This window comes from Falco naumanni, chromosome 15, assembly GCF_017639655.2.
Source record: "Falco naumanni isolate bFalNau1 chromosome 15, bFalNau1.pat, whole genome shotgun sequence".
NCBI lineage: Eukaryota > Metazoa > Chordata > Aves > Falconiformes > Falconidae > Falco > Falco naumanni.
In genome coordinates, this window is record NC_054068.1 from 11877623 (window position 1) to 11894432 (window position 16810).

The 16810-nt window shown below is 44.7% G+C and overlaps 1 protein-coding gene across 4 annotated transcripts in view; it reads left to right on the forward strand.

Moving 5' to 3' along the window:
- Window positions 1-8636, forward strand: part of SLC7A10 (solute carrier family 7 member 10) — a 42310-nt gene extending 33674 nt beyond the window's left edge. For all 4 annotated transcript variants that reach the window (XM_040615618.1, XM_040615620.1, XM_040615619.1 and 1 more), the window contains 7 exons: window positions 495-648; window positions 2332-2455; window positions 2551-2654; window positions 3747-3843; window positions 6845-6994; window positions 7357-7534; window positions 8399-8636. In XM_040615618.1, coding sequence (XP_040471552.1) covers window positions 495-648; window positions 2332-2455; window positions 2551-2654; window positions 3747-3843; window positions 6845-6994; window positions 7357-7534; window positions 8399-8523 — 932 coding nt within the window. In that variant the 3' untranslated portion in view covers window positions 8524-8636. The remainder of the gene's footprint in view (window positions 1-494; window positions 649-2331; window positions 2456-2550; window positions 2655-3746; window positions 3844-6844; window positions 6995-7356; window positions 7535-8398) is intronic.
- Window positions 8637-16810: the final 8174 nt, after the last annotated feature.

Here is a 16810-nt window from a genome sequence, read left to right on the forward strand (position 1 = left end):
TTTTATTGTGTATATGATAAGTCAGGTAAAGGAAGATGAAATATGACATTTACTGAGAGCAGAAATTTTCTCAGTGGTAACAGTCCCACAATTCTGACAAATCTTCCAGCCTCACAGACATTTTATTTTTCAGTATTTCTACTAACCACCACCAAACTCTTGTAAAAGAAAACTGCATTAAGAACAGGTAGGAATTTACCCTGCCAACGAGCCACCCTCAGACAGTTCAGGTTGGGGAGGGTCCCCCAGGTCCCAGCAGTGACACCGGTGCCATGGCACAGACGGCAGTGAGGGATGCCCGTGCATACAGCCCGAGCTGCCTCTCCGGGACACCACCCTGCAGAAAGCACTGCAAGCGCAATGCCAGCCCATGGTGACATGAAGAACATGAAGTCCCAAATCCAATAAGGAATAAAGAATAAAAAAAGTTTACCTATTTTCCTGCGTCTGTTAGGTAGGGGTGGCTTAACCTCTTGCTTGCACTCTCTGTGCAGGAAACTACAAAGAGCTGACACCAAGCAACGCATTCAATTTTTGGATGACTCCATCCGTGGGGCATTTAGCGTTAGCTTTTCTTCAAGGGTCATTTGCGTTCAGTGGCTGGAACTTCTTGAACTATGTAACAGAAGAACTGGTTGATCCCTGCAGGCAAGTATCCATTTCCATGCCATCCGCATTTTCTTGAAGTGCTGAGACATTGGAGCCATCTGGTAATATTACTCATTTAAGAAGCTGCAGCAATGTATTTCCATGTCTGTGGGGCCAGTCTTCCTAAAGGAGAGAGAGGTTGTTTGTTTAGAACAGATAACAGGCAAGTTAAAGGAACACTGACATTAAAAACATATTGCACAAGGCATTAAGTGAATCAAACCAGCCTATAGACAAATTAGTCTCTTCATGGCACTACTCAGTCATACAGTGCTTCTATAGCAGAAAGTTAACAATTGATGAGATGCCACACAAGTATCTAGAGGGACAATCAATTCTATAGGAGAAGCGTTGAATTATGCTGGAAGTTGTTTTGCTTTTTCACCCAAAGGGGGTCTTCCACAGACACCTGAAAGAGAAGATGAGGAAGTCGTTGCATGATGAAGGCAGCGCTCCCTGCCCCTGCCGGCCAGGGCAACCAGCGTCGGGTCGCTGCTGGTCCTGGGTACGGGAAGGGACTTGGAAGTGATTTGTTGTGAGCAGGCTGGGAAAACTGGAGGGAAAGCGAATTTTAGTTTAGCAAATCAAAGGTCAAATGTTTCAACATTTCTGAGCTGATGAAGTGGAATGGCAAATGCCAAGAGGAGCTCTTGGAGCATTAGTTATTTCTGTGCATCCAATGCACACAGCAATTAAACAAGGAGACATTTAAGCTATTACACAGCCTGAATGGGAATGAATTAAAGCTGCAGCCCTACGAGAGGCTCTGCACATGCCTTCACACTAATGAGTGGCAAAGTGCATGCCCAGAGATCTTGGCAGGATGAAAGAAACGTGTTCCCTTAATAAAGCACTAATATTTTAATGGACCACCATAATCTCAAAGCTGAACAATGCAAAGTTAGGACTTAAGTAAGGCAAACATGGCCTTAGTTGAGAAATAAAGAAAAAAAATTAGTGAATGGCCTTTTTGATTATTACTATTTTTGCAATCTCTGAGGGGAAACTAAAATATAAAAAAATAATTGGATAATCAGAAACACTTCCCATTTTTGCTAAACCTTTTCAAAATCACAAAGGTTAAATACATTTTTTTTTCAGAACTTTTTTCCAAATCTGACTCACAGAGAAAAATGCATGATTGCGTTAGCTAGAGAACAGTTCTGGTGTCCACCACTAAGAGGATCTCTGGATGGAAGTCAAGTCCATCTGTACTGCTGTAAGTTGCCACGGTGTTTTATGACCAGAGCAGGTTTACAGCATGGGACGGGCCAAGGCAGCCACCTGAATGACAAGATCCCATTCCTTTTCAGAGCAGGTGAAGGTAAAGCAAAACAAGGCATTTTATTCCACCACTGGTGCCTGTACGTAGGGCTTTTGAGAAACGGCTATTTTGGTTTTTAGCAACACGCTGCCTCAATCCCAATCAACAGCCCACAGGGAGCACGTGGCGTTTGTGTCCCAGGGACTCCCCTGCAGACGTGGCATCTTGTAGCACTTTTAGCCTTCTCCGACCTGCAGCTGGCCAGAGGGCCAGTGGAAGCGCTGGTCCCCTCCACAGAAACTGCTGCTGAGCCCACCCAGCTGGGTGACACCCCACCCCACCCCGGGCCGTACACGGTTGTTGTGGTCTCGCTGTGCATGACTGTAATTTCTTATCTACCCTCCTAATTCTTTTATTAGGAACCTACCTCGTGCCATATTCATATCCATCCCATTGGTGACATTTGTGTATACGTTCACCAACATTGCATATTTCACTGCCATGTCACCCCAAGAGCTCTTGTCCTCCAACGCTGTGGCGGTAGTAAGTAAACCATTCCCTGGATGTCTAAAATACTCTTTGATTTCGGTTCTGTGCTTTGCAGTGTATTTCAGTTTCTCTGCCTTCTGTTGCTTTAGACATTTGGTGAAAAGTTACTGGGCTATTTTTCCTGGGTTATGCCAGTCTCAGTGGCCCTATCTACATTTGGAGGAATAAATGGATACCTTTTTACCTCATCAAGGTTAGATGGAGTACAATTTTATGAACGTTATCTAATTTGGGGAGGGGCTGTTTTAATTTAATTTGCTAAAGAAATGCTGGCTAGACGTTTTGGATGTTGTAGAGCATGAGGTCGTTTTGTTGGGTGTGTTGGATACATTCGGTTATGAATTGCTCTGTTTTGAATCAGCAAATGTAATACGGAGTCGTGGAATATCTTGCAAAACACCGAAAGTGTCTGCAGATGTGGAATAACTCACAGTAAGAGCCAAACACGACTTTACAGCAATAAAGTTCCAGTAGCTACAAGCTAAACTGCCTCACTCAAAGAAGAGTTTTAGGGCCTGGTGCTGTTCCCAGTTACAGACATTTCCATTCCCCTGCTGGAATAACTCTTTTCAGGCAAGATGCTTTGCATGCATACTGCTGACAGTGGGGCCAGGATCTGTAAAGTCCATTATATTGTAGTCTATAAAGTCTATTTCTATGAATTGACCTCTCTGAACTTAATTAAAAAGTTATAAATTTTTTTGAGGGAATTACTCAAGTCTTAAGTACCTTGGGAAAGTTATTTATCTCAGCACTTTCATGAGAATAATGAGACGCAACAAATCTGAGTGCATATGTAACAGGTTATGCACTTAAAAGCGAAATCTTCAGGCACGTTAAACCTTATCCAACCCCCTTTTGACACTGGAAATATTATCTGTGAGGGGGGCTATGCCTTGGCTGTGTACGGCTGAGCACCACAATACCTCCACAGCATTCGTCCCACCCTGGGTAAGGAGGGAATGCTGGCCAGCAGACAGGGACTGGACAGATTCTGGTCCTCCTCCTCCACCGAGGTAATTCAGCATCTCAGAGCAGGTCATTTCACAGATGACTCCAGCCATTAAAGGCCTCATATACCGAAGGGTCTGGTTTAAATAACTCGCACCAGGTCACGCAGGTAGCCTCTAGCCAACCCCTCAGTGGCAGCCCAGCACCCATAGGCTACAGCTCCCTTCCACAGCAAGTCCGATGAGGGCAATTGAGATTAGAGATGTTATATGGCTAGATATTGAAGAGGCTGTTGTACACCCAGCGGATTCAGCCTTACTATTCTTATTTCCAGGTTATGTTTCTCCGGTGCCCGAGAAGGCCATTTGCCGAGTTTGCTTGCCATGATCCACGTCAAGCACTGCACACCCATCCCTGCCCTGCTTGTCTGTGTAAGTTTTACCGTCTCTGCTCAGTCACCCTGTAACCTGCTTTTAGAAATACTAAATTACAGAGAGAAGAGCTGGAAAAGTCCTTGAGAGGCCGTTTTACCCCAGAGGAGGAGAAGCGAGTCAGCCTGGAACGCTGCTGGTGGGTGCTGGCTGAGCAGCTCCAACAGCCCTGGAGAGGAGCAGCCTTCGGCCTCGGAAATAACCGCTCCTGCTCCCCACCACCCTTGATGCCTGGAGGGTTTCCCTTGTACCTAACTTGAGCTGCAATTTAAACCCATAACCTCTTGTCCTACTCACAGCAGAGATAGAGACTGGCTTTTGAAACAGGGATACATCATTCAAGAAAAAACAAGCTCTTTTGACTGATTTTGCCTGCTTCCCACAAGCATTTGGAAATTCCCATGGTCACTGCTAATCCCACTCGGGCAGGGCTGGTTTAGATCCCACCACCAAAGCCAGAGACACGGCAGGTCCCAGGGAGAGGACAAAGTGCTCCTAACATTACTGCAAAGGTCAGAAGTCAACGGGCCAAGTGTCGGGAGGGTTTGGGACTGGCCAGGTGGCTGATGTGCTCCCGCAGAAAGATTTCTCTCACTTATACAGCATAAATTTCCACGATACTAATGAGTTACAGAAGGTATTACTTGAAACAGAGAGCTCCGTACGCTTTTACCAGTAGTGAAGCTGGAATAGGTGATGGGTTTTATGGGAGCATAGAACATGTTGAAGAGGAAAATTACTCCTGGAGCTGCCATCCCCAGCTGCTTGGCCTGAGCAAGGGAAATCCCCAAAGGGCACTTGCTTGAAATCTCAGCTTGAAAGCTGCAGATTTGCCATTGATATCAAAACAGCATCGGTCTGACCCCAGATGCGCTGGGACGGTGCACACTTAACCACCTCTCCCGGCCTGAACAGCAATGCTGGCACAACACACCCAGACTAGATTTCACCAAATAAGCCTCCTGTGCATTCCATTTTTATGACAAAACACACATCTAGCTGAGGCTTTACAGCATCCCCAGGGCTTCGTGCCCCATCACAGACATCCCACATGTTGCTGGTGCAGGGTTTGGGGGTGCACTGGCCTCAGCCTACCCTGCCGTGGGCAGCTGGACCATGCTGGCCCCCTCTGGGCAGCTGTGCTCTGCTCGTGCCATAGCAGCAGAACTCCTTTGCCCTTAAAAATACATCGGCTGAAATAACACGCTGAGTTCGGGGCTGTTCCACTGTGAAACAGCCCTGACACGAGCGGGTTGCCTGACCCAAGCTGGCCGGTCCATCAGGCGTACGCCAGCCCCTCAGCTCCATTCAAACCATTCCCCTGGATTTACAGTGCAAAGCACAGAACCAACGCCGCATATCAATTCATCATTTGAAGGTGTTTTAATGCAGCTCAGGGTATAGCAAATGCTGCTAGGAAATATTAATTTCTTAACAAATAGAAATATAAAAATAATACAGTGCAGGCAGCTACAATAGCAAACTGGGTCAGACCTTTCAGCGAAGCTAATTAATACATCAGGTCCCTTTTTCTCTTCCAATGAATCACACCTAGCTCTTTGCACAGAGAAAGCTTTCTTTGTACATGGAGAAAGGCCTTTTTAACATCACCAGCAAGACCTGTGTTTTTACTAATCCTTTCAAAAAATCAAGGGGCCAAGCTAAATGTAAAATAAACAGACCGGGGTGCTTTAGCAAGACCGTGGGGAGCGGCTGGCTCTCCCACCTGCCCTGTGACCATGGCCAGGCAACCGGGGGGAGCAACGTGTCCCTCTGCAGCCTCCTACCACTCGGGGATCACACCCACAGCATGAGCACATCTGACACATCAATGTCACCTACGAACGAAGCCTCACCATTCCAGGCAGCGTCACTGCAAACCCGCTGGTGGCTGCAAACCCGCTGGTGGCAAGAGAGGGTTGTCGCCTGTGTGTGCCACACCGTGTGCCTGTCAGTGCAAAGCAGGGAGCATCTTATACGGCACTGATGTAAAACACTGTCCTATTTTAAATCCATTTTGTGGTGAGACTGCTAAAGGTGTTGAAATCTCCCTGCCAAGCCTGTGAGGCTCTGGACAGGGGCATGGAGGGACCGAAGGGTCAGTTGATTGCAGTGGTGCTTAATTCCTGGCACAGAGGCCCTCCCTCCCAAGAAAGCTTTGCTACTGAAACAGCTAATTAAGGAAAAAGGACACAGGCAAAAAGAGAGCCTGGAGCAACACAGACCGAAGTGCTGAGTGCCCTCTGGGCGGTTGCAGATGTTTAGTTTCCCTCAGGCTCTGGCCACTGGCAGACAAGTTTCACAGGACCAGTACGTGGTGCAGGCAGGGCTCAGCTCAGCTCCTGGGGACAGGCAGGGGTGGCGGACCCAAGGAGCAGCCCCCGGCCCCCAAGCTAGCTCTCCTATATTTACAGAGTTAGGCAGAAATACAGTATAAACGAGCAGGCATGAGCATGGAAATTTCCACCATCCATCTGCCAGTTTCCAAACGCAAGTAATGCTCAAAAGATTGATGATGCCAGTCATCTGCAGATGAGCCACGGGCCAGCACGAGGAAAGGGCAAAGCTCTTATTCTTTATAATAGACAGGGCACCTGCACCAACACAGTGCACTGACCGCAATGTTAAGTCTGCGAGAAATCCTTTCCCCACAAATCCCCACGGTCGGGTTCAATAGCTCCTAAGGCATGAGGCAGAAGCAGGTGGAGCGGGGTGATGGGGAGCTCTGCCAGTCCTCCTGGCCCTGCCTGCACCGGCCGCAGCCGGCAGAGCCACCCCTGCCCGCACCCGGTGTATTTATAAACACCCTCCAGCTTCAGCATGTCCCAAATATCCCTAAATCCCCATCCAGCCCCAGCCCCAGTGGGAGGCAGCAGACACCTGTTAGGGGCCATAAACAAAAGGAGTTTAACTGCTTTATTGGTTTTTTTCTTGCTTTTGTTGGTTTTAAGCTACCTTTTCTAGCAATGACTCAAGTGAGGCTATGCTTCTCTCTTTGCAGTGTTTGGCCACTCTTATCATCATGCTTGTTGGAGACACATACACGCTAATCAACTACGTGTCATTTATTAACTACCTCTGCTACGGAGTGACAATTATAGGCCTGATTGTGTTACGCTGGAAGAAACCCAAAATCTTCAGACCTATCAAGGTGACAATGTTAAAGCTAAATCTCGTGGTTGCAATGGTGTGCGAAGGGTGGGATGGGCACACCAAGCCTTCCATCCTCCCGTTTTGAATAACCGTTTATTTTTTTATGTCGTGGCAATGTTTTAAGGTCCCAAACCGTATCCCAAAGTGCTATTAGTGTAAAAATGGGCTACACAGGCAGACACCTTGTGAACTGGCTGGGATGAAGCAGAGAGGTCAATAGTGGTAGAGGGAAGGGGGGAATGACCCACAGGGGGTCCCTGAAGCCGCAGTGCTGCCTGCAGCCCCCCACAACCCCCTGCCACCACTCAGCCACTGCTGTTGCTCTGCACAGTCATGCTCTGCTCTGCTCTCTCCTGGTAGGTGAACCTCCTCATCCCCATCACTTACCTGGCGTTTTGGGCATTTCTGCTGATCTTCAGCTTATACTCCGAGCCTGTCGTCTGTGGAGTTGGACTCATTATCATTTTAACTGGAGTGCCAGTGTTTTTCCTTGGAGTCTACTGGAGAAATAAACCAAAGTGTGTAAATAGGCTAATAGGTAAGCCAGCGCCGCGGTGCCTCGCTGTGTTCCCAGGGCCACTGGTTGTGCTGGGGCTGTGGGGATCTGCTTAACCTCTGGCACTTTGGCACTGCAACAGCCAGGGAACTGCCCACGTGAGCCCGAGCACCACTCGGCCACAGGCAGCCGCGGGCCAAGGCAGCCAGACAGCGCTTGCCCTGGGACAACTGCTTTGCTCACCCCTGGGCACGCTTGCCTCCTTTTGTGCTCCTGTGCAGCTCCCCATCCACTCTGCTCGCTCACGGCAGCCTGTCCCGGAGCAGATACACAGGGGTGTAACTTTAAACACATGAAGGCTAAATGAGCTATCACAAATGGGAAGGGCTAATAAATGGCCGCGAGCTTTGCCTCCTCCCGGCCTCGCTTTCCTCCTGCTGTGCCACCAGCAGCTCCTGCCGCACAAGCCCTGCACGGCACGGTGAAAGCCTTACATTACCACTCACGGAAAATTAAAACTGCACATAAGTCTTTTATGTTTGGGTTGCATTTGGCTTTTAATTCTTGTGTTCCGAGCGAGTCCTTCCAAACAAGCACAGTGCAGCCCTTTGCTCTGACCAGCAGGTCTTGGCCGGCTGCGGGGAGCCTGCCAGGGGCAGGGGAACGGCTGTGGATGGCCATCCCTAAAGCTACCCCATCTGAGCCGGCCCCTGCTTCACCAGCACTATTTTATCACGGAGCTGGAGATGAACAGGGCTGGAGGGGGCAGCTGGCTGTGAGCAGGGTCGAGCAGCCCCAGCCGGGAAGGCACACATCCATCCACACATCGCATCGCCCTGGCCTGGCATCGCGTGCTTGTCTAGAAGGAGCATCCCCATTAACCACCCGCACGTTTGCTCTTCGCAGAGTCCATGACATGCTGGGGCCAGAAGCTGTGTTTTGTGGTCTACCCTCAGGGGGAGGTTGTGGAGGAGGAGGTACCCTCGGCCCACTCCCCACGGCCGGCGAGTGAGACAGTCACGAGGAAATAACGACGCAGCCGCTGAGGCTGAACTGGCTTCTTGTTTACATGCTGATTTTTGCAAAAAGTTTTTCTGGAAAAAAAAAAACAAAACACACACACAAAGTTCTTAGAGCTCCAATAGTGAAGCCCATAAAATGAGCTATACACTTTATGGCATCTGTAGCTTTTAGGTTTTCCCTAAAAAAAATACTTTAAAAAAAATAAATAAAAAAAAAAAGGAAAAAAGAGGAAAAAATAAAGAAAATAAATAAAATATAAAATAAGGTGCTGGTTGTTTTTTTCTGGCAGCATACTTGCTCAGCAGCAGAAAGCAGCACAGAGACAGCTCTGGAATACTGATTTTAGCCAGCCTGAGGGTCCATCAGAGACATACAAATTTAGGCATTTCAAAAGTAGGGCAGCTCCTGAGGCAAAATCAAAGTGGAGAAATCAAGAGAAAGCACGGAGACCTTGGGACACTCATTCCTGTGGCTGTCCCTGGGTGGGGTGAACCCCCACGTGACATGTGAGGTGTCAAAGTCACGCTGCAAAGGCTCACCCCTCCGCTCACCCGCAGGAGCACGCTGCGTGCGCCCGAGCCCCAGCATCGCCCCGAGCACAAACTGGCCTGGGCTGACCTCAGAGTAAAAGGCACAAAACCAACAGTCTGCTTGACCCTTCAGGCATCGTTTGGTGTCACAGAAAAAACCCAAGCCCAGAAGTATTGACGAAAATCTCAAGTATCTCGGTTTTGAAGTATCCTGGCCAAGGTGGGGCTGGGTTCCTGTGCCCTGGATGGGGACAGCCCATTGCACCGCCCAGGAACTCCTGCATGGAGCTGGGCACAATCCCAGTGCCAACGGTGGGAGGACGGAGACGTGGAGGGGTTTGCAGCAGGCTCAGCAGTGGGAACTCAAGGGAAACATGGGAACAAAGCCCGGCATGTCTCCTTTTTGCTGAAGCGTCAGGTGCTGTCACATGGCTTCCGAGACAAATTCCCCATTTCAACCATGCTCAGCCAAGCAACAGGCCTAAATCATTATCACATCAGATGCTCTTCAGAAAGTGTTTTGCATATTTTATTTGTGGCAACCACTAGGAAAAAAAAAATCTAGTTCATGTATTTAATTAATATAGAGAGATTTGCTGCTGCAGCAATATGGCCACTTTCACACCAAAGAATCTTTTGGAAATGCAAAGTGCGAGAACAGCTCTGAGCAATAATTTGAATCACTGCTATTCTTTTGGAACTTTTGAAAACAAAAACTATCATGTTCAGTAGCCTTGGTAACAGCCATGTGAATTTGATTTTTGAAGTATCTTTCTATGTCTTACAGGCCCTGGTACAAAACCTCCTAGTTTGTCAAGTACCACACGGTCAACAAAGATTTAAGAATAGACTCAAAATCAAGAGCGAGTTCAAGGAACATGTCTTTCCAACACAATTAATTATTCAGAAGTATTTTTAAATATCTAGCCATCTCCCTCCAAACTTTCAGATGGTAGACACTAAAAAGAAACACAACTTACACTCTTCTTTTTGTATAAAGCTATTAATCATAAAAGATAAAAAAATATATTTAGCTAAAGAAAAAGGTGTGGGTTTGTGTGTACATATGCGCACATGTAAAGAGAGATTCCACATTTTAAATAATGTTATGAATATAGAGAGTTTTCTAATTAAAATAATATATATTCAGCTTGCTTTTTTTTTTTTTTTTTTTTTTCAAAATTCACAGCACACCTCCCCTATTTATACTGGCTAAGAAGCAACTGAACACTTACCCAAAGTCAAAGGCTCTCATGGCTGAGTCTTATTTTTCATAGTTCAAAATCTACCTTCTGTAGTATAATTTCTAACAGATTCATTTTTTCAATAATTTTATTATCTAGTGGGAAAAATAAATGTATTCTAGCACCAGCAATAATGACTGCTTTCAGAACTGCTAAGTTTTGGTGTGGTTTTATTTCTGTTTGTTTAAATAGTTAAGGTATGAAAATCAGCCAGCATGGAAACTTTGCAGCTCTTGAGACAAGTCTGTATGGTAATGAGAAAGGTAGCAATAATAATAGTAGTAGTAGTAATAATAATAATAATAATAATAATATCCTGTAACTGCTACCAAGGCTTTCCTTGTCTATTGTTTAAGGAAATCAAAAGCAAAATTAAAAGGACCAATTGCCTCATAGTTTTTAACTGGGTTTAGCTCAGATTTTCCCTGATTACACTGCCATGTTTTAAGACAACCAACATTTGGCCTTAAATCAGAAGGCTGAATTTAGAACAGAATCATTTAGTAGAGCTCATCTTTGAATTACATACCAGTCCCTCAAACGTGTTCTGCAACGTCTTACTTCATTTTTAGGAACAGCTTCATCTGTGCTCCCCACATCACATATATTATTTTTAAAGGCTTTACATTAGTTGCTAACATGCACGATTTCTAACCATAGAAATCAATGTACAGAACTAGAAAGATAAATTCATATGCTAAATGAGATTTAGCAGTGCGCTCAACCCTGTTAAGTGCAATTTTTCCAAAAGATGAAGCAACAGGCCCAAAGGGGACATAATTGCAGTATTTTAAAGCCCAATGAACAAAAGAAAAACCTTGAGACAGCTGACAACACAAGCATGCCAAGAATACTGATACTCGATACGGAAAAGCAAGTTGTTTCCAAAAGAAAGGAGTTCAAACAAAGCTTTAAAAGCAATGCAATACTATATATGGCTATGTATTATATGCTATTATATTTATGTAACATAAAATGTTAGAGGCTGTAATGCGGAAAAATACTCTGTGCTGTCAATTCTTTTAGTGCCAGCAATAATACAGCATCCAGAGAATTTCAGGGGGGAAACAAGATAATGCAAGTATTAACAAGAGTATCACCTGTAAGTCAGCTTAATGTGAAGTCAATAAAAGATGTATTGGATTATTCTTACCTGCGTTATCACCGCATTGAGACATGTAGCAAAGAGATCACCATGTCAGTGTGCCACGTGCTGCGCAGAATGGAGGCTGGGAAGATAGTCCCTCTCCCAGATGATCCCAGACAATGCTCAGTAGGAAAGAGGAGCTGGGGGGGCACCGAAGGGAAGCACAAGGAGAATGAGGCAGAGGTGCTGCTGCTGGCCTGGCTGCTCTTTCATAAACTTGATAAAGGAGTGGGTTGTTTTCAGTTTGCATTAGTACATAAATCAGGAGAGTTTGATCTCAGCATGGTCAGGGAAAGAGACTCACATCGGTTCAGAGCTTTCATCCAACCCGAGAAGGACCAGTGAGTCACCGGGTATTTAATAATACATTTGAGTTGGAAGCATCTTTACAAAAAATGTATCCAAAAATATGCAGACAAGATTTCATTAGCCACGCTCAATCGCTGCTGAAAGCGCAGGTCTGACTCAGCCTTTGGCCACGGGGCTGGAGCTGGTGGCTCGCGAAGAGCACTACCACCGCCCGGGCAGGGGCTGCGGTGCACGGGGCAGCCCAGGACAGAGCCGTTGCCGTTGCCTTTCTGTGAACAAGCTAATGCTGTGAAAGCAAATGTGCCTCTCCAAGCCGAAGAGCTGAATCTAAATAAAATTACTCATCTTTGAGAGGAAAGGAAACAAATGAACGAACAAACAGCAAACATGCTGTCCCATGCTTCATCTTCAGAGGCTTTTATCAAAGTATTTCTCGTAACACGTGTGCTTTCCAGCCCCTTTGTACCAAGCACGGAATGACAAGCAGTTACTGATGTAAAATAAAAAAATGAAGGGTGAACCTTGTTTGGAATTTGTCTTCTCCTAAAGCATTAGAGTTCAGGTGGCTATACACAGTCTCCACCTCCAGCTCCAGCTGCGAGTACAGGCAAAGCCTCTCTGGTTTTTAAATCTCCCCTCCTTGGTCCTTGATGCTTCTCAACCATGCTCTACTTTCAATGAGACACTTCTGCACTCGGATAAACGAAAAAGGAAAATCCAAGGACAAGGATTAGTAAGTTACCAAGAGGTGCTGAAAGGCCAAAAAGAAATTTGACCTAGAGTCCTAAGGTAAGAGGTGGCAACAGAAGGGAGTGAGACCTAGAAGGCACCATAGGGCAGGAAACACACGGAACGCAGAGGGAACAGAATGTGACCCTGCACCACTCACACCAGCCTTGCTCACCGTTTAAGCCCTGTGGCCAGGCACACAGGAGCTGGAGTGTGAGAAGGGCAGGATGGCCCGCTGAACGGTTTGCTGGGGTAAGAGGCTGACGGGAGGCAGGAGGTGAGGTCTGCTGCCCGCGAGGTTCAGGTCATGGGCAGAGAGCTGCTGGTACTGGATTTTAAATCCCAACACCTGCCCAGGAAAGCAAAACTCAGCTTGCTGCAAAGACCAAAAATCTTAAAAAAGCAAAAGCAGCTCTTCTCCCTCCCAGAGAAAGATCCGATTAAAAAATACATAATTCCCTCAAGGCTTGTTGAGTTAGCTCCCTGGTTTGTCATAAGGCATACCTATTGCACTGCTGTCAACTGCTGCAAACGCACAGGTGTCATCTATCACTCCATTTCCACTTGATGGGCTAGATTCATTTGGGCCTCACTCACGTCAGGATACAGTTTGTAGTATTACTGCTTGTGCCATTGCCGCTGAACCAGCACTTCACGACAACACAAAGCAAACACTCTTTCTACTAGGTAAGGAGGGATTATCCCTCTGCACCAAGACGTGTCCTCCCATCCCTCATGGCTACGGATAAATCTGGATGACCATAAAGTCCATCCAATTCTTTTCAATACAGATAAAGATTTCCGAGTCTGTAGAGTAAATCTCTGTCAACACAAAGTAACTCAGCTCCTATCTTCTAGAGGAAAACAGCAGGACAGAGCCAGCTGTACCCTCCAAAGCACAAGGAAGGGGAATTATCATCAAAACAAGCATTGCCCTCAGCAACAGGAATGAGAGGCTGTACTTCAGAAATTATTACTATTTTTTTTAACCACCTAACAGTCTTATATTTCAGGGCTTCTTTTTGTTATTTGGAGTATACACATACACACATTTTAAAAGCAGTTGCATACAACAGTGAATTGCTAGTGCTAAGATTTCAAATGTGCTACTTGAAAAAGTGATGCATTTCCACAGCTTCAGCTACCAGAAAAAGCAAGTAATAAAAAAACCCTCAAAACCACCCAAACCAAACAAACAAACAAAAAAAACCCCTTCATATTCATGCCACACATTGAGCCATGGGTTGGCACATGCAGAGTCAAGAGTCAAAGGCTGCGGGAGCACAATTTAGGCACCCTTCATCTTTGGTGTTGAGTAACAGTCAGAAACCCACAGTCTCTGGGCGTGTGAAATTTTATTAAAAATTAAGAGATCCAAAAGCAAGAGCAAAGTATGATGATGCCCAGCATCCTACTTGCTTAGCATCATTGTCCAGGAACCAGCAGACACTGGCAACCATGATGCCATACCTGAACCATATACCTGTACATATGTTATGGTAAAACATTGTATCTAAATGAATATATACAACATTTAAATAAAACGCAAACCAAACCAAAACAAAAACCCAACCACCACAGCAGAGAACAAAGAAAACAAGTACATTCACAGAGTAATACACAAAGTGGAAGGTGCCAGAATTTCAAACAGAAATACTCCCTATGTTTTAATAACAGTAAGAGAAAATGTAAGGGGAGCACTTTTCCCTTAATGCTGCCTATGAGCTTCCATTCTTCTTAAAACAGTGTAGGTATTCTTCTCTATTTGGAGAATATCTTAGGGAGGGGTTTTCTGGCTGCTTGGACAGGTGACTTTTGTATCTTTTAAAAAAAAAAAAGTTATCTTAAAAACTTTGTTTCCCTTCTGTCTACAAAAATTTTTAAAGAATGCAGAAAAGCAGTATTAAAATGACAAAAAATGTTAACAAGTTTATTAGCTGATTAACTTCAGGTTTTATAGTCATTAAAGTGTGATACTTTCCACTGAGCAAAGAAATGCAACAAAGAGATAATCTTGATCATATGCCTGGCAGAGCAGCAGCTTCCCAATTATTTTTTTCTTTCTTTAAGAAGTTCTGAATACAAGGAGGCAGCTTACATGAAACAGAACTTCAGTGTCTTCAAGGATGGTTGATTCACTGCTCAGTGCTTACAAGAGCTGGAGGAAGGGCAGCACACACTAAGGCAGGCTTTGCGGTTTCTTCGGTATTGACATTCCAAGACAATGCAACGCATTGTTTGTGCTCACAGCACAGAGATTTCTTCTGCAAAATTAACAGTAAATTGTGACTCTTCCCTCCAAGGAATGAACTAGGGGAGCTGGGAGAGAACACTGTCTTGCAGAATACAGGAGTTAGGTGCTTACAAAGAGCACCAGGGCTTGTAGCTCTCATTGATGCAAGGCTATATATTCCAGCAGTGAGGGCCCTGGACATTTCTGTATGGTACAAGCATCAAATTTTCATTAACCTGGACTTTAAGTTCTAAAAGTAAAACCTTCTCAATGAAATTTCCACCGAGTTATCAAATGGATCAGTACACAAAATACGTAAGATATATAAGAAATTATGTGAAGTTATACATCTTAAAATAAAATAGTGTTAGCTGTTCAGTGTTGTTCCCAAAATACAGTAGTATTCTGAAGTACATATTGCAACTTTAAGAGCCTTACAGCGGTGATAGTTTAAGGTATAGTATGATCAACATTATTTTATTATATAAATACATTTCTCTTAACAGAATAAAATATACACTTATTTCTAAAGGTCCTTCATATCTGCACAATATTACCCTTGAAATATAGTCTTCCTCCCAATTTTAATTACCTGCTTCACACATATGATTTTATGTATTTCCAATTACCTCTACATTAAAAAAAATAAAAATAAAAGACACTGAAACCTGTGGCCTTAGATGCAAACACCAGCCCTGACAGTGTAATGACTACAGTACATGGCCTTGCAAAGGTGGAATGTACCCGGAATGTTTACATGCGCTACAAAAGCATGTTGTCTTTCAAAACTACATTTCCTTTCATGAATTCTGATCACAAAAGCACTTGGAAAAAATGAGTTAGCAATATTTATTTAATGTAACTACGACTCTTACTTGTTTTGCATTTTGCCACAAACCTTTCCTGCTATTAATGCCCTTAAGGAATTTGAATCTTCTGCCTCTGGAATGCATAGTAGGAATTCAATTTGCAACCCAAGAGAAAAATAATTATATCAATTCTTCCATGTTACATTTCAGTCACGCCAAAGTCCTATTCCTTGTTCTTTTTAAGGCACTCCCCCAAAGGCAGTCCTAGTAAAAGATCCAGGGCAACATATAGCCCATTTAAAGAAAACAAATCTTTTGACACTTTGATGTAAACTTAACTGTTTACTGCACAAGCCTGTTTGCCTTTACAGCCAGGAGGGTCCTGCAGACAGCAGAGCCCAGGTCCACAGATGCCAAGTTCCACCTCAGTTTTACAAGTTCAGTTAATAACTCTGGGTAACTTGAATTCCAACAGCAAGAAACAGGCATCAGAGCACTCGGGTATTTACAGAGGAGCATCAGTTTCCTTGTTAATTCCTATATAAAGCACTTGAGTTTGTCACTGCATCACGAGAACTGAAGCAGAGCTCTTGTTAGAGCGTGGGGGAGCTCGGCCAAGCCCCAACCATCGCAACAGGGACAAGCTATCACACAGTCATGTTCTGTCATTCTGCACTGAGTCACTCCTGGTTAAGCAATGTCACCCTTCTTCCAGGTAAGTAACTCACTTGCTTTTAATTACACTCTAAAAAACAAAAAGGCACCAGTTTACATTTAAGTGTTGTACAATCCACACAGCATCAGCTTTGAAAATGGCACTGATCTGTTTCAGTTTTTAAAAGAAAAAAAGCAAAACAAAACAGCATCCTCTAAAAATAAAAAAACCTGATTTACACATCTGCACCCAGGTAGCAGTTTTTATTTCAAACTAAAATAAAGTCTGATCCTGACAGTTACCAAGTGCTCGGTACTTCCTACTGCAGCCAATGGGAGCTGTGAAGCCTCAGTATCCTTCAGGGCTCACCCAAAGTGGCATCATCATAGAAGTGCCTGAAAACAAAAGGGAGGAGGGAAAAAGACAGTAGGGAGAAACCAAACAATTCTTCAACCTTCACAACATCACAATGAAGAGAATGTAACATGACAACATAAAAAAGAAATATTGCTGCAACTGGGATTCAATGCACTCCGCTTAAACCAAACACTGCTGATCTTTTATTACAAAGCTTTAGCAGGTAAGACACCTGGTACCATTCCGGGCACTCTGTGCAGAAACTTTGGTTTTAGTGAATGG